The sequence below is a fragment of the Perissodus microlepis genome, chromosome 6 (genome assembly GCF_051167445.1).
Source record: "Perissodus microlepis isolate ML-2025 ecotype Zambia chromosome 6, ASM5116744v1, whole genome shotgun sequence".
Lineage (NCBI taxonomy): Eukaryota > Metazoa > Chordata > Actinopteri > Cichliformes > Cichlidae > Perissodus > Perissodus microlepis.
The window spans coordinates 16289208-16309950 of record NC_140466.1 but is presented as its reverse complement, the minus strand read 5'-3'; the positions used below and the strand labels follow the sequence as shown (position 1 = coordinate 16309950).

Genomic DNA, 20743 nt, shown 5'->3' with positions numbered 1-20743 from the left:
AGACATTGTGGTTTAAATTACATAGGGCAGGTCGCTGGGACTTTATTAAATCACCTTCGGCAACCTTATGGAGTAATAAAAGAATTTTAATTGGAGGGACATCGGTTGACTGGTTACAGTGGCGTAAAGCAGGCATCCTTAATGTATCAGATTTATTTGACTGTGGGACTAAATGTTTTTTAAGCTTTGATAAAATTGTAGAGTTATATAAGTTGCAGCGTAATCAATTCTGGAGATATGTCCAAATACATAGTTCATTATCGAAGTGGCTGGGAACCCCCTTGAGTTGTCTTGTGGGCAACCCTATGGAAGTCCTGCTCTCAAGATCACCCTTGGGTAAAGGCATTACCTCTAAGATTTATCACTTATTGCAAGAACGGTCAGCTGACCCTCTCCTTAAAGTTAAGGGCTACTGGGCCCAGGACATGGCATTGGACATATCTTCAGTTGAATGGGATTCATGTTTTCAAAATGTTAATACTATGTATAAAGAAACAGGCAGTAGATTTATTCAACTTAAGATAATCCATAGGTGGCATCGAACACCGCAACAATTGTATAAATGGAACCTGGCCTCTACGGACGAATGTTGGAGATGTGATGGTCAAAATGCTTTGATTTTACATATCTTATGGAGCTGTTCGGCACTTCGGGATTGGTGGGAAAATATAATGGAGGTAATTTTCAGTGTTTTAAAAAGGAGATTTGGTATCTCACCAAAACTGTCCATACTTGGTATAACCACAGAACTTTCTGATGGAGATTTTTCCAGTTATACAAAAAGATGGATTATTTTGGCTCTTACTACGGCCAGACGGGTCCTGCTAAGACATTGGCGGAAAAAGAACCCCCCTCCCTATGAAGAGTGGCTAAAGACAATGGCTAAGTTGGCGTCTTACGAAAAAGTGACTTATGGTTTATTAGACAAATTGCCTCAATATGATTGTATTTGGTCCCCCTTTACAAGCTGGCTTTCTGTAACTTGAAGAACAGAGGAGTAATGACAGAGTGGTGGTGTGGGGATTGGTGTGCGAAGAAAGAATAGGATAACTTCCCTTTGTTTTGTTTTTTGTTGTTGTAGTGTTTTGTTTTGTTGTTGTTTTGTTTTTGTTTGTTTGTTTTTTAAACTATTTATTTATGTAGTTATCCTTAAGCTCTGTTATTGAAGTTTAAAATGAAATAAATAAAAATTGTTGATGATAAAAATAAAAATAAAAAGTTTAAACTTCAAAGCTCATGCATACATGCACATCCAGTGCTCAGTGTCTAATTGTGTGTTTGTGTTTTTACCTTTTTGCAGTAGCGTAGTGAAACATTTGGGCGGTGGATAAATAATGGAAAATAAAATTCAGACTACAGACGGCTTCAGGTGAGTACACGTGGTGCACAAGGACCAAAGCTCACCTTCTCAACCTGGACAAAATGAATTATTTTACACTGATACTGTAAACTTTTGTTTGTGTGTCAGGTTTCCATACATCGGAAACAGCTGCTGCATCTGTAATTCTGTCCATCCAGAGGAGAGTCAGCACTCTACATCAGATCCTTGGCTCACCTATAATGACGCACAGGTGCTGCACACAACTGGATCTGCAGCTTGTGAGGAACAGCAGCACTCAGCCTACATCCTGTTTTACAAGAGAAACGTAAGAAGACACAGCATCTCATCCTGAAGTGAGAGAATGGCACGCCAGCTGCAGCCTAATCCAATCTCTCTTCTTTTCTTTTTTCGGTGCCCAGACACCCTTCAGTTTCATCATGTCATCCCTAACAATAGCTGTAGAGTTGGATGGAGGATGAAGACAGCAGAGAGCAAAAGAAACAGGTAAGAGCAGACAGGTAGTCAGAGTTAACAAAAACTTTTAAAGCCAGTGTAGCTTCTGTTTTGAACACATTTATTGATGACAATTTTACATAAATAAGCAGTGTGTTATACTGTTATCAGATGTGGAGTCTCACTAACCACTTTAATAGTGACTTGTGTCCCAAATACTGTTTATTTGTCTTAGTTACAGATAGTGAAATAAAAATGGAAAATGATTGTTTCATAATTGTATACTCAGCTTGGTCAAGACAATAATTCGAGAACGAGGGGCAGGATTTTGAATTGATGCCATTGGTGCATCTACTAAAGTTCTGGGGTCAGTTTGAATATCAGTGACCTTGACCTCAAGTTCAAAGGTCAAGTTTTCTGAAAATCTTGTGAATGCTACAACTCTGTGACGAGAAGTAAGTCTCCTAGGTCTTTAAATTTGTATATAGGTGAATCTACTAGGGAGCTGAAGGGTTGCACTGCGGGCCATCTGTAGAGGTGTAGAGTCAACAACCTGTCTCTGAACGTGGACAAAACAAAAGAGATTGTTGACTTCAGGAGAGCACAGTGGGATCACTGCCCACTTAACATGAATGGATCCTCTGTGGAGGTCGTCAAGAGCACCAGATTTCTTGGTGTCCACCTGGCAGAGAACCTCTCCTGCTCCCTCAACACCAGCTCCATAACCAAGAAGGCCCAGCAGCATCTCTACTTCATGCAGAAGCTGAGGAAAGCCCATCTCCCACCATCCATTCTCACCACCTTTTACAGTGGGACTAATGAGAGCATCCTAAGTAGCTGCATCACTGTCTGGTATGGTAACTGCAGCGTATTGGATCGCAGTACCCTACAACGGATTGTGAGAGCAGCTGAGAAGATCATTGGAGCCCCTCTCCCCTCCTTATAACAACCGCTTGCTGGAGGACCCCACACACCCTTCAAACACACTCTTCACCCTGCTGCCTTCTGGAAAGAGGTCCCAGAACATCCGGGCCCTCGCTACCAAACTACGGAAAAGTTTCTTCCCACAAGCCGTCAGACCCCTGAACACTCAGTGACTGCACTGGCACACGCACACCTACACACACGTCACTACCAAGCACTTATCTGCAGTATCTCACACTCATACACATACATACAGACACCAAGTTACTTTTGCACAATACTCAGCATTTTGCACATTTCCATTGTCTTGTGTCTGTATCGTCCTGTTCTGTCTAGTTTTGCACTGTTTTGTCTTGTTTATTTTTGCAGTTTATGCACACTGCACTTTATGTAGTCCTGGGTTTGTCCGTATATGTCATATATAGCACCAGGGTCTCGGAGGAACGCTGTCTCATTTCACTCTGTACAGTACCTCTGCACGTGGTTAAAATGACAATAAAAGCCACTTGACTTGACCTGTTTTTGTAGCAGTTGCTTGGAGACGAGTACCATACAGTTCAAATGAGCATACATTCCAAAATATGCAAATTAGCCCCATACATCATAATGATGATGTTTGCTGTTCAGGGTATGAACATTCTATGCTGAAAGTTTATAAATATACAACCTTTGACTGCTTGTTTTCAGTTGAACTTTTGCAAAGCTGAGGAGATTTTCGCTGCGATCACCTCAAGTCCAAAGATGTTTAAACTTCTTTTTCACAGAAAGGTAAGTTTGAAGAGACTCGCAGCACATTTCTCTGAATATTTTCTTATGGTAAATAAGCATTTTTGAAACTTTTACGGAAGCTTCTTGGATGATTTCTGTAAAAACTGAATTTTGAATCCAAATGAAGGATTTTGTATTTTCATACCATATACTTTGTTTTATGCCATTACTGATGTTGGTTTTCTTGTTTCTAAACAGAAATCACACAAACAAAACGTGGCAGAGAAGGAAATTCCTTCTACGTCTCATCAGAGGTAAAGAAATGCGCCACTCTTTAATGCTGCTGGAGATATTTATAGCAGTGGTTTAGTTGGAGCTCTTTTATTTCCCTTTTATTGGTGTTTTGTAGTTACATCTTTTTTACTACTTCTAGTCTTGTCTATAATTTATATTGATTCAGAGATTAGCGTTTGAAAATGTAGAGTGTCAATGTACAAATTACATGATTTTGTTCCATTACAGTTATTAATTTTTATCTGCAATCTCCAGCATGTACTCCTTGTTAAAAATTTCCACTTTGAAAAATAACATTTACACTTTTGTCCTCATCAGCATCCCGGATGCTTCTGTTGCTGAAAATGGTCAAAAGAAGAAGAGAAAATGGAGACACCTCTGCTGTTCCTCGGTTTGCTTTTACACAAAACATATGAAATGCACATTCTCTTTAAATTGCACTTGTTAATTTAAAGTGACTTTACTTTTTTAATAAACGTATGTTTGTTCGTCCTCTGCAGCAAACTGACAGCGATGCAGAGGCAGAGACCAACACTGTGAAGACACAAAAAAAGTGTCGCTGGTTTCTTTTTAAATTCTGGAAGGTATGTTTTATGGAAAGAGTCACTGTCATCAAGCATTTACTCATCACAGTTAAATGAGAAGAATTAAGAGCAATTTAGCACAGCTATGTCCTCAAATTAAGTTCAAAGATGTTTAAACGTTTTTTTTTTTCACAGAAAGGTAAGTTCGAAGAGACTTGCAGGATGTTTCTCTAAATATTTTTTGTGGTGAATAAGCATTTTTGAAGCTTTTAATGAAGCTTCATGGATGATTTCTGTAAAAACTGAATTTTGATCAGAACCAAATGAAGGATTTTGTATTTCACAGGACAAACTTTAAAACTGAATTTAAAGCATGAATAAATTGTTTTTATTTTATTTAAAGATATTCCTATATATCTGCTTCATGAGCTGACAGCTCACTAAAGTGATAAATAATATGAAATAATACCAAATTTTCTAACTGGACACTTTTCATGGAGAGACCCACTTGGTATGTTTGTTTTATGCCATTACTGATGTTGGTTTTCTTGTTTCTAAACAGAAATTACACAAACAAAACGTGGCAGAGAAGGAAATTCCTTCTACGTCTCATCAGAGGTAAAGAAATGCGCCACTCTTTAATGCTGCTGGAGATATTTATAGCAGTGGTTTAGTTGGAGCTCTTTTATTTCCCTTTTATTGGCATTTTTCTTCCACCTTGTGTATTTACATCTTTTTTACTACTTCTAGTCTTGTCTATTATTTATATGGTTGCAGAGATTAGCGTTTGAAAATGTAGAGTGTAAATGTATAAAATACATGATTTTGTTCATGTTGGTATTCCATTACAGTTATTCACTGTTATTAGCAATCTGTATTAGCAAAATGTACTCCTTCTTATAAATTTCCACAACATTTACACTTTTCTCCTGATCAGCATCCCGGATGCTTCTGTTGCTGCCACACCAGCTAACCCTGAAAATGGTCAAAAGAAGAAGAGAAAATGGAGACACTTCTTCTGCTGTTCCTCGGTTTGCTTTTACACAAAACATATGAAATGCACATTCTCTTTAAAATGCACTTGTTAATTTTAAGTGACTTTACTTTTTTAATAAACTTATGTTTGTTCGTCCTCTGCAGCAAACTGACAGCGATGCAGAGGCAGAGACCAACACTGTGAAGACACAAAACAGGTGTCGCTGGTCTCTTTTTAAATCCGGGAAGGTATGTTTTATGGAAAGAGTCACTGTCATCAAGCATTTAAATGAGAGCAATTAAGAGCAATGAGGCACACAGCTATGTCCTATATATATAGCAGGTAAGAAGCACCACGGAAAAGATCCCAGCAGACCTGATTTGGGACACTTTGATTATGGAGCTTCTGGACCAAGAGAGTGGATGGGAGCATGTGTTTAACAGGTAAGAGAAAGATGTCCTCCAAAATGTTTCAACTTCAAAGCTCATGCATACATGCACATACACTGCTCAGCATCCTGACATCTTTCCTAATTTTGTGTTTGTGTTTTTACCTTTTTGGAGCAGTGTAGCATGCGGTGGAAAAATAATAGAACGTCAAACTGAGACTATAGACTGCTTCGGGTGAGTACACGTGGTGCACAAAGACCAAAGCTCACTTTGTCAAAGTGGAGAAAATGAATTCTTTTACACTGATACTGTAAACGTTGTGCGTGTGTGTCAGGTTTCCAAACATCGGAAACACCTGCTACATGAACTCCTGCCTGCAGAGCCTCCTCAACATTGAGGAGTTCATAAGAGACATCAGGCGTCAGGAGGTTTTGTGGAGCACAGATCCAGAAGCTCAGCTCTTAAGGTGAGCAACGTCAACCTTCTACTTTCTTCAAAAACCTGAAGAACAAAGAGATCTAACAGCAGAAATGTCTGTTTACCCTTTCCTTTCTACAGAAGGCTCATTGATGTCAGGGACTGTCATGAGTCAACAGATTATGGCCTTAAAGATCACCACCTAAGAGCTTTTAAGAAGGCATTCAGCAATCAAGCTCCTGAATACACCGGCAGTGCACAGAAAGTGCGTCAGCTATTTGGACATTTCGTTTTTTGCTTTACCTTCTGATTTTGATGTACTGTTTTAAATCTCTCTGCTTTTCTTTCAGGACGCTCATGAATTCCTAACATTGTTCCTCAATGAGGTCAAAAGGCTCACACCTCACCTGGAGAGGAACGCAGCTCTCCTGGGCCAAAGTTATACCTGCCCAGTAGAAGACCATCACATTTTTAAAATGGAAAACATGAGGACATGCAAGAGGTAAGCCTGTCTTTCAGAAACGCAGAGCTGGTTGCAATATTTTCATATACCTCTTTCCACCTACCTGATCTTTACTTTAACTACGTTACTCCTGAAATGTGTAGCTGCGGTCACCAATCATCACAGCAAGAGGAATTCACCAGCTTGTCTCTTGACCTGGTTCCAGAGGGGTCTGTTATAAACATGTTAGAGACATACTTGAAGGTAAGATCACAAATTCCAATAGAGTTGTAGTGTCAGCGATCTTAACACACCTTTTTTGTTAGTGTTTGTGTGTATGTGTGTGTGCATATGTTGAGATTTCTTTCTAACATAAAGCCTGTTTTCTCTGTGCTGTTGTTCAGGAACAAGAAATAGAATTTCGCTGTGATTGTGGAGGGACGGCCTCAGAACTGAAGTCGTCTTTTGATACACTGCCAAGGTGAGTAAGGTCACATCAGAATTGATCGACTGACCAGGTTTCCAAACTGTGGCGCATCAAATATCAGAGTTTTTCGAGACAATACTTGAGCAGTCGTTTTCTCCCATCTTCTGTTTGTGTTTGAAACTCATTCTTCTTATTTTCTACCTTTGTTTGTTTTATTTTTTTTCTTTTCTGCCAGAGTTCTGATCTTGCATCTGAAGAGGTTTGGCTTTACACAAACCTACAAGATTCAGAAGGTGGATGACCCCGTCAGGCTGCAGAGGGACTTGGTGGTGCCATCCAATCAGGTAAAAACAGACTGCAGAACGTCTCAGGCTACGTCCACACTAGCCCTGATAGATTTGAAAACTCCGTGTCCACACTGCGACGGGACAGCTCCGTTTTCAAATGTATGCGTTTTCGAGAGCGTTTTCAAGATGCTGTGTTTTTCCTTGAGGAAAACGCCGTCTCAGTGTGGACGGGAGGTCAAAGCGGAGAGAAAACGATGTGTTTTCAAACGAAAACGCATTCGTGTGGACGTAGCCTCAGCAAATCAGCTTAATTATGGCACTGATGTGAGACTTTATGAAACTAACACTCTTTGGATTTGTTCCTTCTCAGGGTGGTGGCTGTTATAGTCTTGTCAGCATCATTAGTCATTATGGAGGCACAGAGTCAGGTAAAACAACAGACTTGTGACAAACAGAAAATGAAAACTTGCTACTTTTCAGTGAAGGACTCACACACAAAAGCTTTTGATGTTCTAAGAAGCACTAAGTCAAAATCACTGTTTGCTTGAATCAGTTGACTTCCAGAAGTTGGATTCATTTGTCTTAATGTGATTTCAGGACACTACATCTGTAGTTCTGTCCATCCTGAGGAGAGTCAGCACTCTACATCAGATCGCTGGCTCACCTATAATGACGCACAGGTGCTCCACACAACTGGATCTGCAGCTTGTGAGGAACAGCAGCACTCGGCCTACATGCTGTTTTACAAGAGAAACGTAAGAAGACACAGCATCTCATCCTGAAGTGAGAGAATTTTTAAATGTCCTGTTATCTTGTTAACCAGTTTTGTCTTCATTCTCAGTTCTGAAACAGGAAATGGAAGGAAGGAAGGAAGTTAAGGTCATCATCATGCTGAGAAGAAACAACACTCGTCCCAGCCCACCATCGCACACTGGAGGACAAGTACTGGTAAGTATTGCCCTCAGGAGGAAGGGTCCTCCCAGAGAGCCTGGTTCCTCCCAAGATTTCTTCCTCCAGGAGGGAGTTTTTTCTTGCCACCGTCGCCCCACATTCACTGGTCTCATCAGCAGGGACATTTTTAACATCCTAAGACCTGAACTCTTTCATGGCATGCATTTTTCATTTCTCTGTGCCATTTGGGTTGATTGGGACCTGATGAATGTAAAAACAAAGACATCAGATTCGGACTATCTTTTTTTTGTTTCTCAAAACAATGAGATCCACATATGAGGACGTTCATTTTAAATTTCGATTGAACAGTGGCAGTGTAATGTCCTCCCTCATAAGTGGATATCAGGTTTTTGAAGAGCAAAATTTTGTATTTTGGTCTAGACAACCCAAAATGTTATGTCCACATATGTGGACACCAGGTCCTAGGAGGTTAAAACAAATCTACTAGTAGTGCACCACTACTAGAGATCGTCCTTTTCTGGACCAGTGTTTGGCTTGCTCTCTGGCAACAAATTAGTGCTGTCAGTGTTAACGTTATTTTAACTAATGACGTTTACGCTGACATCACTAATTTTATAGTTATTATTATTAATATTATTATTAATTTATTTGTAAAAGAAATTAAATTAAAAAAACAAAGAAATTATTTAATTCTTTGTTATTTTGTTTTATTAAAATCAAAATAACAACAAAACAAAAATAACTAATAAAAAAATATTAAAAGTATTCAGCAGTGTTTTGTGAAATTTGTAATGAGCCTTAGTTAAGTTGATGTCACAGAAGTTTCTGAATCATTTAGATTGTTCAACAAACTGATTCACTCAGGTAAAGATGGTAAGCTGGAGCAATGGTACCCTTGGAGTTCAGTTTAAGTTTTCAGACAAACATTCACTCGATCAGTTGCAGCTTCTGCTTTTAAATAAATGATTTAGCTGCAAATGTTTAGCTGCAGGTAGCAAAGTCCAAAAGTGACAACATTTCCACTGCAGTCTCTCCAGAAATGGCTTATAAAATTTTGACCAAATTAGACATTTATCCTTGGATCATTGACAACCCTGTAGGGTGAAAATCTTTAATTGTACCTTTTATAACATTTTAACAAGTTACTGTCTCCTGCTGCATGTTTCCTGTTTTGGCTGAACTTCATCAGCTCAAAAAACTCACCGTGCTGTGGTGTACTAAATGACCTCATGTACAGGACACACTGAAGGCAGGTTTGCAACGTTTAATCAACAAAGTCAAGATCAGTTAACAACAGCTGAACTAAAGACTTTCTTTTTCTCATTGATAAAATGAGGTCCATGCCAATGTGCTCAAATGGGACCTCCATTAATGGTGAGGGGCATAAAGGTGCTTTTTAAATGACCAGCTGGTTCACCAGCTGACACCACTGGACGCACACCATCGGCGCACATCCAAACATGCAAAAAATGCAAGATGGTGGTGCGCACAGATACAGCGGCTCTATGCTCTCCACTTACCCAATTTCACTGTGCAAGAAACTGCACAATGACAATAAAAAGCTCTAAGTCTAAAACAGTTTCCTGGCCAGTAAAATCGGGCAATTATTCGCTCCAGAGTTTTATCTTATTCCAGGTGACCAACCATCGACTTGTAATGAGCCAGCTAAAACAATAATTTCTCAGTGGCTCTTCTGGCACCAACAAGTGGGTGTGTTCTTCCATCGTGCAAGTGTCACGACACACTGAACATGGTCTGTCCCTACTCGTTACAACATGTGGAAATGTCAGTGCTATGTCAGGGCGCACTATTTGACTATCAGCTTTCATCATTTGATCAAAGGGCCAGTTGCATAATGCCATTATCTTCTGTGTAGCGAATTGCTGGAACGGGCAACCCAAACGCCACGTGTCCCTGTTGGTGGTGTGTGCAGGCCTACATACTACCCTATTGAGCTACTAAACCCCGACCAATCAGTTTTCAGATTTAAGGGGTATGATGGCCGTCAGCTAACTGCAGCCGTTACTCTATGCATTTTCCCCCGATATTTCTTTTCCACCAGTACTATGGGGTATTTGTGAATATCCATGACTGACCCGGCCAGCTGGTCTTTGGACAGGGTCACGGCAGTTTCAAGATTTAAAAAAAATCCCTTTCACTGACAGACTGAAGGAAAGCTCCTCAAAAATGGAGGGTCTTCAAGCTCCTCAGTGGCAGGAAAAGGTTTCCCGGACCCAGTGTTGTATATTTGTTTCCCAAAAGATTGAAATAGTGGAGAGAAATCAGGTTCTGAAACCATCCAGAAGACAAAGTCTCCAACTGGTTTGTGGAAGTCCAGTTTCTCCAAATTAATCAGCGGGTGAAATGTCTCTTCATGGATGGTTTTGATTCTGTTGTTGTTCACAAACAAAGCCCTCAAAGCAGCATATGAAAGAAAGTCATCTTTCATTGTTGTCTCCAGCGTGTTAAAAGAGAGATCGAGCTCAGTGATGACTTTTGAAGCGGCTGCAGGGACTTCTCGAAGGTTTTGACTCAAACGGTCGCAGGATGTTGTTCACAGTGGTGACACTGTTGACTGGTGATTGACAAGCACTGAGATACTAACATGACAAACACAAGAAACATCATGACTTATTCTCCTGAGTGCCTGCAAAACACAAAATCAAACTCAAAGCTTTTCTCTCAGGTGCTGGTGTGGCACAATCTAATGATAAAAAAAGGTCATGCTAACAGCTTTTGGAGCACAGCTGCACAAAATAACAGCTTTTGGAGCACAAAATGCATTACAGGTAAACCCAGTACCCAAACATGTTAACAAGGATAAAGAAAAAATCTGAAACAAAAGCAGGTAGTGTGGTGATTTATGTTGTGAGGATGCTTTCACTCCCATCAAAGTCACCCAGTGTTGAGAACCCAAATGAGCCCAGAAACCTCAAGTGGCTGCAACCAACAGCGAACGCCAAGAAGTGCATGCTGAGCCAGAAACATGCAGAAAACCCAAAAGAGGCAAGACAGCACATCTTGGTCCCACTCAGGCAGTACGAACACCTGGAAAGAGGAGCCCACAGTTCAGACCCAAGGTCACTGGTAAGGACACCAGCCAGTTTTAAGTCTAGTTTCATTTTAGTTAGTGTTATGGCCTGTCTAAGGGTGGCCAGACCATAATATAGGGGTGATCCACCCCTGTCTGACCCCAAGCAGCACATCACACAACCAGTACAATTTTGATGGTGATTTATTTACAGTGATTGAATTCTAACAAAGGAAAGGAGCGAACTATAGCTTCGGGGTGGACCCCAAAACAACAAACAAGAGGGACCGTATCAAAAGGATGTACAAAACTTATTTATGAAAAGAATAAAACCAAATGACAGTGTCTTATCTCCCTAACTAACAAAAACATAAGAAAAGGGTAATCAAATAAAAAGGCAGTCCACCCCTACATGCTCCTGTATAAAGAAACAGGTAACACAAAGCCTGCCGGTTGAGGTCCATGGCGGTGTCATCTCATATGTTGTCTCCAGGTCATTAGCCAATCTGTATGGTCCGTCCCATGGATGCACCAATCACGGAAAGGCACCTGCACACTCAGATTTACATATGAGACAACATTACAACAACAGTCGTAACATTAACTAAAAATGTTTTTCATCATCTCGTTTTAACTTCTGGTTTAGCTTCAGCTAACTAAAACTAAATGGACCTTGGAGATAATCACATCTTAATAGAGTGAACCATAGACTGTATAAAAGATAGGACCATTGCAACTTTACTGCAGCACTTCACCCTTTCACATAGTCCCAGCTCTTCTCTGTCATGTTTTATGGTGCTGCAAATGTCTTCAGTTGGTGAAAGGTCTGGACTGCTGGTGTCTTGTTGTGCTTGCTATGCATCCCTGACTCTTTTCTTCTTTCTGCATCAAGTAAGGAATGTAGTGAAAGTTCCCAAGAGGTTAAAAACACCACTGGAAAAAATGCCATCAGACCTGAGTTGGGACACTTGGATTATGGAGCTTCTGGACCAAGAGAGTGGATGGGAGCATGTGTTTAACAAGTAAGAGAATAATGTCCCCCAAAATGTCCCGAACTAACAAAAACATGAGAAAAGGGTAATCAAATAAAAAGGCAGTCCACCCCTACATGCTCCTGTATAAAGAAACAGGTAACACAAAGCCTGCTGGTTGAGGTCCATGGCGGTGTCATCTTATATGTTGTCTCCAGGTCAAGGAGACAACATATAAGATGGATAGACAGACAGATTTCAAAATAGCCAGCTGGAATGTTAAGGGGTTGAATAACGGGATTAAGAGGAAGAAAATGTTAACATATCTAAAGTTATCAAGAGTTGATATAGCCTTTATTCAAGAAATGCACATGTGCAAGTCAGAAGCCTTAAAACTTAAATGTTCCTGGGTAGGTAAAGTCTTTTCCAGTCCTGGAACTGATAAAAGTAGGGGAGTGTCGGTTCTGATTCATAAAGCAGTTAGCTTTGCTGAAACAAAAGTAATAACAGATAAGGAAGGTAGATTTATATTGGTTTATGGACAACTACTGGACACACCAATAATTTTATGTAATATCTATGCACCTAATGCGGACATACTCGCCTTTTTTCATAACCTGTCACGGTATCTTTTGGAATTAGAAGGTGCACAAATAGTGGTAGGAGGAGATTTTAATCAAATACTGGATCAAGACCTAGATAGATCACTTCCTAGGAGAGGCACAGAGAGTAAATCTGCAGTTGCCATAAGGCAGATGACCTCAGATTTAGGTCTGAATGATATTTGGCGGACAATGCATCCAGAAGGCAGGGAATATTCCTTTTACTCTCCGCCTCATAATGTTTATACTAGAATCGACTACTTTCTTATTTCTGAAGCCTTAGTGAATAACTCTATAGATTCAAGTATTGGTAATATAGTATTCTCGGACCATGTGCCAATTTTTCTATGTCTTGGAAATATTTTACAGATTCCTCAAAGCCGCAGATGGCATTTAAATGTGTCCTTAATTAAAGACTCTGGGTTTATTAAATTGATAAGAGATGAAATACAATTTTACAAACAGACAAATAATCGAGAGGACACTACATTGGCTACTTGGTGGGATGCTATGAAGGCATACTTAAGGGGGAGGATAATTTCTTACGCTTCCTTTAAAAAGAAGGCAGCTAACAAGAATATCATTACGTTAGAAGCCAAATTAAAGGCACTTGAGGCAGTACATTCCCATACAAAAGACAGAGTTACGTTGAATAAAATTGTTCAAGTTAAATATAAGTTGAATGTACTGTACAACAGAAAGGCAGAATACGCTTTATTTCGCATTAATCAAGCATATTGGGAAATGGGAGAAAAGCCGAGTCGTTTATTAGCATACCGTCTTAAACAGAAAGACAGTATGAACCATATCCCAGGCATACGACAATCAGATGGGGTTATTTCAACTTCTATTAGACATATAAATGATGGATTCAGGGCCTTTTACAATAATCTTTATTCTACACAAGGGAGTTTAGATGAACAGAAATTCAAAGCATTCTTTACTGATTTAAACCTGCCACAGCTTTCTACTACTGACCAGCAGATTATAGATGCTCCAATTACAGTGGAGGAGATTACCCGTGCAATTAACAGTATGCCACTTAATAAAGCTCCAGGATTAGATGGGTTACCATTGGATTTCTATAGAGCATTTGAGGATATGTTAAGTCCCCTGTTGCTCGATGTTTATAATGAGGCGTTCAAAGTAGGCTCATTACCTCAGTCAATGCACTCTGGACATTTATTCTTTAAACTGGGAAAGACCCTTTAGACCCAAGTGGTTACCGCCCCATATCTTTGCTGAATTCTGACCAAAAAATCTTGGCAAAGGTCTTAGCGGGTCGATTAAAAGTAGTAATGGTGAAAATAATTCATGCAGACCAATCTGGTTTTGTTCCAAACCGCTATGGTTCAGATAATATTAGGCGGTTGGTTAATTTGCAAAATTATGTATATGATTCAGTACATCCAACAGTGGCCCTATCGCTGGATGCTGCAAAAGCTTTTGATTGTGTTGAGTGGGATTATCTGTTTAAGACATTATAAAAGTTTGGTTTTGGTGACAATTTTATTAGGTGGATAAAGATATTATATTTTGGCGAGCTCAGACAAGGAGGAGACGGAGGTATCGTTTGGTCTTGCTTTCCGTGAGCTAGCCAGGGAGCACAGCCGTTTATTAACATCTGCAGAAGAACACTGCCGCTAGCTAACTGCTCAGCACGGCAACAGAACAGCAACAACAACACACAGGGCGCCCTCTGACCCCGAAAGGACACACCGTCGCAGCCAGAGGGCGTCACCCGTCACTATGGTAACATAAACAAAACATCACAAACAGAACCCCGAACAGCCCTGACCCGCTACAATATGATTCGCCTTCAGCGCGAGTATTGACGAATGGGCTCATATCAGACCTATTCCTTTTACAGAGATCCACAAGACAGGGTTGTCCCCTTAGCCCCGGTCTTTTTGTAATTGCTATAGAGCCTTTGGCACAAAAACTGAGAAATAATGTAAATATATTTGAAATTTCGATGGGTAATAGTCAACATAAGCTTCTATTATATGCAGATGATATGTTGTTACTTATGACCCAGCCTGGGAAGTCAATTCCAGCCCTATTAGAATGTGTAGAAAGCTTTACGCTGCTTTCAGGGTATCGCGTCAACTGGGATAAATCAGAGGCAATGCCTATGTCAGGACACTGCCCCCATACTTTATTTAAACAGTGGGAGTTTCGGTGGTCCGTGAATGGTTTGAGGTATTTGGGGATACAAATGACCTCGGATTACACTAAGATGGTTCGAGCAAATATGGAGCCAATGTTGGAAAGAATAAAAATGGAATTTGGTAGATGGTCCAGAGTACGTCTCACAATATGGGGTAAAATTAGTTGTATTAAGATGATGACTGCACCCATGATCTTTTATATTTTATCTAATATTCCATTACACATTCCAGATAAGTATTTCAAAGATCTAGACTTTTTAATCCGGCACTTTCTTTGGGGTAGCTCACCGCATCGTTTAAGTATTAAGAAACTTCAAGCGAGTGCAAAACAAAGAGGTTTTTCATTGCCTAATTTCCAATGGTATTATTGGGTGATGAACGTGAAACAACTTAGAGCTTGGTTACCTACTGCACCAGTTAAACCCATCTGGTCCCGTATAGAGACGGAAGTTAATGGCGGTATTTCTCCTTGGAGGGAGCTGTTTGATACCAGTCTTAAAACTACCCATCCTATAATTGCAAAGACATTGTGGTTTAAATTACATAGGGCAGGTCGCTGGGACTTTATTAAATCACCTTCGGCAACCTTATGGAGTAATAAAAGAATTTTAATTGGAGGGACATCGGTTGACTGGTTACAGTGGCGTAAAGCAGGCATCCTTAATGTATCAGATTTATTTGACTGTGGGACTAAATGTTTTTTAAGCTTTGATAAAATTGTAGAGTTATATAAGTTGCAGCGTAATCAATTCTGGAGATATGTCCAAATACATAGTTCATTATCGAAGTGGCTGGGAACCCCCTTGAGTTGTCTTGTGGGCAACCCTATGGAAGTCCTGCTCTCAAGATCACCCTTGGGTAAAGGCATTACCTCTAAGATTTATCACTTATTGCAAGAACGGTCAGCTGACCCTCTCCTTAAAGTTAAGGGCTACTGGGCCCAGGACATGGCATTGGACATATCTTCAGTTGAATGGGATTCATGTTTTCAAAATGTTAATACTATGTATAAAGAAACAGGCAGTAGATTTATTCAACTTAAGATAATCCATAGGTGGCATCGAACACCGCAACAATTGTATAAATGGAACCTGGCCTCTACGGACGAATGTTGGAGATGTGATGGTCAAAATGCTTTGATTTTACATATCTTATGGAGCTGTTCGGCACTTCGGGATTGGTGGGAAAATATAATGGAGGTAATTTTCAGTGTTTTAAAAAGGAGATTTGGTATCTCACCAAAACTGTCCATACTTGGTATAACCACAGAACTTTCTGATGGAGATTTTTCCAGTTATACAAAAAGATGGATTATTTTGGCTCTTACTACGGCCAAACGGGTCCTGCTAAGACATTGGCGGAAAAAGAACCCCCCTCCCTATGAAGAGTGGCTAAAGACAATGGCTAAGTTGGCGTCTTACGAAAAAGTGACTTATGGTTTATTAGACAAATTGCCTCAATATGATTGTATTTGGTCCCCCTTTACAAGCTGGCTTTCTGTAACTTGAAGAACAGAGGAGTAATGACAGAGTGGTGGTGTGGGGATTGGTGTGCGAAGAAAGAATAGGATAACTTCCCTTTGTTTTGTTTTTTGTTGTTGTAGTGTTTTGTTTTGTTGTTGTTTTGTTTTTGTTTGTTTGTTTTTTAAACTATTTATTTATGTAGTTATCCTTAAGCTCTGTTATTGAAGTTTAAAATGAAATAAATAAAAATTGTTGATGATAAAAATAAAAATAAAAAGTTTAAACTTCAAAGCTCATGCATACATGCACATCCAGTGCTCAGTGTCTAATTGTGTGTTTGTGTTTTTACCTTTTTGCAGTAGCGTAGTGAAACATTTGGGCGGTGGATAAATAATGGAAAATAAAATTCAGACTACAGACGGCTTCAGGTGAGTACACGTGGTGCACAAGGACCAAAGCTCACCTTCTCAACCTGGACAAAATGAATTATTTTACACTGATACTGTAAACTTTTGTTTGTGTGTCAGGTTTCCATACATCGGAAACAGCTGCTGCATCTGTAATTCTGTCCATCCAGAGGAGAGTCAGCACTCTACATCAGATCCTTGGCTCACCTATAATGACGCACAGGTGCTGCACACAACTGGATCTGCAGCTTGTGAGGAACAGCAGCACTCAGCCTACATCCTGTTTTACAAGAGAAACGTAAGAAGACACAGCATCTCATCCTGAAGTGAGAGAATGGCACGCCAGCTGCAGCCTAATCCAATCTCTCTTCTTTTCTTTTTTCGGTGCCCAGACACCCTTCAGTTTCATCATGTCATCCCTAACAATAGCTGTAGAGTTGGATGGAGGATGAAGACAGCAGAGAGCAAAAGAAACAGGTAAGAGCAGACAGGTAGTCAGAGTTAACAAAAACTTTTAAAGCCAGTGTAGCTTCTGTTTTGAACACATTTATTGATGACAATTTTACATAAATAAGCAGTGTGTTATACTGTTATCAGATGTGGAGTCTCACTAACCACTTTAATAGTGACTTGTGTCCCAAATACTGTTTATTTGTCTTAGTTACAGATAGTGAAATAAAAATGGAAAATGATTGTTTCATAATTGTATACTCAGCTTGGTCAAGACAATAATTCGAGAACGAGGGGCAGGATTTTGAATTGATGCCATTGGTGCATCTACTAAAGTTCTGGGGTCAGTTTGAATATCAGTGACCTTGACCTCAAGTTCAAAGGTCAAGTTTTCTGAAAATCTTGTGAATGCTACAACTCTGTGACGAGAAGTAAGTCTCCTAGGTCTTTAAATTTGTATATAGGTGAATCTACTAGGGAGCTGAAGGGTTGCACTGCGGGCCATCTGTAGAGGTGTAGAGTCAACAACCTGTCTCTGAACGTGGACAAAACAAAAGAGATTGTTGACTTCAGGAGAGCACAGTGGGATCACTGCCCACTTAACATGAATGGATCCTCTGTGGAGGTCGTCAAGAGCACCAGATTTCTTGGTGTCCACCTGGCAGAGAACCTCTCCTGCTCCCTCAACACCAGCTCCATAACCAAGAAGGCCCAGCAGCATCTCTACTTCATGCAGAAGCTGAGGAAAGCCCATCTCCCACCATCCATTCTCACCACCTTTTACAGTGGGACTAATGAGAGCATCCTAAGTAGCTGCATCACTGTCTGGTATGGTAACTGCAGCGTATTGGATCGCAGTACCCTACAACGGATTGTGAGAGCAGCTGAGAAGATCATTGGAGCCCCTCTCCCCTCCTTATAACAACCGCTTGCTGGAGGACCCCACACACCCTTCAAACACACTCTTCACCCTGCTGCCTTCTGGAAAGAGGTCCCAGAACATCCGGGCCCTCGCTACCAAACTACGGAAAAGTTTCTTCCCACAAGCCGTCAGACCCCTGAACACTCAGTGACTGCACTGGCACACGCACACCTACACACACGTCACTACCAAGCACTTATCTGCAGTATCTCACACTCATACACATACATACAGACACCAAGTTACTTTTGCACAATACTCAGCATTTTGCACATTTCCATTGTCTTGTGTCTGTATCGTCCTGTTCTGTCTAGTTTTGCACTGTTTTGTCTTGTTTATTTTTGCAGTTTATGCACACTGCACTTTATGTAGTCCTGGGTTTGTCCGTATATGTCATATATAGCACCAGGGTCTCGGAGGAACGCTGTCTCATTTCACTCTGTACAGTACCTCTGCACGTGGTTAAAATGACAATAAAAGCCACTTGACTTGACCTGTTTTTGTAGCAGTTGCTTGGAGACGAGTACCATACAGTTCAAATGAGCATACATTCCAAAATATGCAAATTAGCCCCATACATCATAATGATGATGTTTGCTGTTCAGGGTATGAACATTCTATGCTGAAAGTTTATAAATATACAACCTTTGACTGCTTGTTTTCAGTTGAACTTTTGCAAAGCTGAGGAGATTTTCGCTGCGATCACCTCAAGTCCAAAGATGTTTAAACTTCTTTTTCACAGAAAGGTAAGTTTGAAGAGACTCGCAGCACATTTCTCTGAATATTTTCTTATGGTAAATAAGCATTTTTGAAACTTTTACGGAAGCTTCTTGGATGATTTCTGTAAAAACTGAATTTTGAATCCAAATGAAGGATTTTGTATTTTCATACCATATACTTTGTTTTATGCCATTACTGATGTTGGTTTTCTTGTTTCTAAACAGAAATCACACAAACAAAACGTGGCAGAGAAGGAAATTCCTTCTACGTCTCATCAGAGGTAAAGAAATGCGCCACTCTTTAATGCTGCTGGAGATATTTATAGCAGTGGTTTAGTTGGAGCTCTTTTATTTCCCTTTTATTGGTGTTTTGTAGTTACATCTTTTTTACTACTTCTAGTCTTGTCTATAATTTATATTGATTCAGAGATTAGCGTTTGAAAATGTAGAGTGTAAATGTACAAAATACATGATTTTGTTCCATTACAGTTATTAATTTTTATCTGCAATCTCCAGCATGTACTCCTTGTTAAAAATTTCCACTTTGAAAAATAACATTTACACTTTTGTCCTCATCAGCATCCCGGATGCTTCTGTTGCTGAAAATGGTCAAAAGAAGAAGAGAAAATGGAGACACCTCTGCTGTTCCTCGGTTTGCTTTTACACAAAACATATGAAATGCACATTCTCTTTAAATTGCACTTGTTAATTTAAAGTGACTTTACTTTTTTAATAAACGTATGTTTGTTCGTCCTCTGCAGCAAACTGACAGCGATGCAGAGGCAGAGACCAACACTGTGAAGACACAAAAAAAGTGTCGCTGGTTTCTTTTTAAATTCTGGAAGGTATGTTTTATGGAAAGAGTCACTGTCATCAAGCATTTACTCATCACAGTTAAATGAGAAGAATTAAGAGCAATTTAGCACAGCTATGTCCTCAAATTAAGTTCAAAGATGTTTAAACGTTTTTTTTTTTTTCACAGAAAGGTAAGTTTGAAGAGACTTGCAGGATGTTTCTCTAAATATTTTTTGTGGTGAATAAGCATTTTTGAAGCTTTTAATGAAGCTTCATGGATGATTTCTGTAAAAACTGAATTTTGATCAGAACCAAATGAAGGATTTTGTATTTCACAGGACAAACTTTAAAACTCAATTTAAAGCATGAATAAATTGTTTTTATTTTATTTAAAGATATTCCTATATATCTGCTTCATGAGCTGACAGCTCACTAAAGTGATAAATAATATGAAATAATACCAAATTTTCTAACTGGACACTTTTCATGGAGAGACTCCCTTGGTATGTTTGTTTTATGCCATTACTGATGTTGGTTTTCTTGTTTCTAAACAGAAATTACACAAACAAAACGTGGCAGAGAAGGAAATTCCTTCTACGTCTCATCAGAGGTAAAGAAATGCGCCACTCTTTAATGCTGCTGGAGATATTTATAGCAGTGGTTTAGTTGGAGCTCTTTTATTTCCCTTTTATTGGCATTTTTCTTCCACCTTGTGTATTTACATCTTTTTTACTACTTCTAGTCTTGTCTATTATTTATATGGTTTCAGAGATTAGCGTTTGAAAATGTAGAGTGTAAATGTATAAAATACATGATTTTGTTCATGTTGGTATTCCATTACAGTTATTCACTGTTATTAGCAATCTGTATTAGCAAAATGTACTCCTTCTTATAAATTTCCACAACATTTACACTTTTCTCCTGATCAGCATCCCGGATGCTTCTGTTGCTGCCACACCAGCTAACCCTGAAAATGGTCAAAAGAAGAAGAAGAAGAGAAAATGGAGACACTTCTTCTGCTGTTCCTCGGTTTGCTTTTACACAAAACATATGAAATGCACATTCTCTTTAAAATGCACTTGTTAATTTTAAGTGACTTTACTTTTTTAATAAACTTCTGTTTGTTCGTCCTCTGCAG

At 39.6% G+C, this 20743-nt stretch overlaps 1 protein-coding gene and 2 long non-coding RNA genes across 5 annotated transcripts; all 3 read left to right on the top strand.

Annotated features, from left to right (window-relative positions):
- Positions 1–1200: 1200 nt before the first annotated feature.
- Positions 1201–4359, top strand: LOC146385386 (uncharacterized). Of its 2 annotated transcripts, XR_014800494.1 has the most exons (5): positions 1201–1369; positions 1469–1646; positions 1741–1825; positions 3386–3720; positions 4019–4359. It is a non-coding gene; the product is annotated as an uncharacterized LOC146385386 (long non-coding RNA). The 2 variants fall into 2 exon arrangements; XR_014800493.1 differs by having other exon boundaries at positions 1207–1369; positions 3386–4359.
- Positions 4360–6580: 2221 nt separating this feature from the next.
- LOC146385385 (ubiquitin carboxyl-terminal hydrolase 37-like) lies at positions 6581–8629 on the top strand. Its single transcript, XM_084931079.1, has 5 exons — positions 6581–6712; positions 6853–6929; positions 7111–7219; positions 7533–7917; positions 8004–8629. Exons 1-4 carry the CDS (start codon positions 6605–6607, stop codon positions 7608–7610), a joined length of 372 nt encoding a protein of 123 aa, XP_084787205.1. The 5' UTR covers positions 6581–6604; the 3' UTR covers positions 7611–7917; positions 8004–8629.
- A 7942-nt stretch (positions 8630–16571) lies between these two features.
- On the top strand, positions 16572–19737 carry LOC146385384 (uncharacterized). 2 transcript variants are annotated; one of them, XR_014800492.1, is made up of 5 exons: positions 16572–16740; positions 16840–17017; positions 17112–17196; positions 18757–19091; positions 19390–19737. It is a non-coding gene; the product is annotated as an uncharacterized LOC146385384 (long non-coding RNA). The 2 variants fall into 2 exon arrangements; XR_014800491.1 differs by having other exon boundaries at positions 16578–16740; positions 18757–19737.
- Positions 19738–20743: the final 1006 nt, after the last annotated feature.

Bases quoted from the DNA above. Each gene is read 5' to 3' on its own strand.
- LOC146385385 (XM_084931079.1), top strand. From the start codon at position 6,605: ATGTGTAGCTGCGGTCACCAATCATCACAGCAAGAGGAATTCACCAGC. The intron at 6,713-6,852 runs GTAAGATCACAA...GCTGTTGTTCAG, and splicing joins TGTTAGAGACATACTTGAAG to GAACAAGAAATAGAATTTCG. The intron at 7,220-7,532 runs GTAAAAACAGAC...GTTCCTTCTCAG, and splicing joins TGGTGGTGCCATCCAATCAG to GGTGGTGGCTGTTATAGTCT.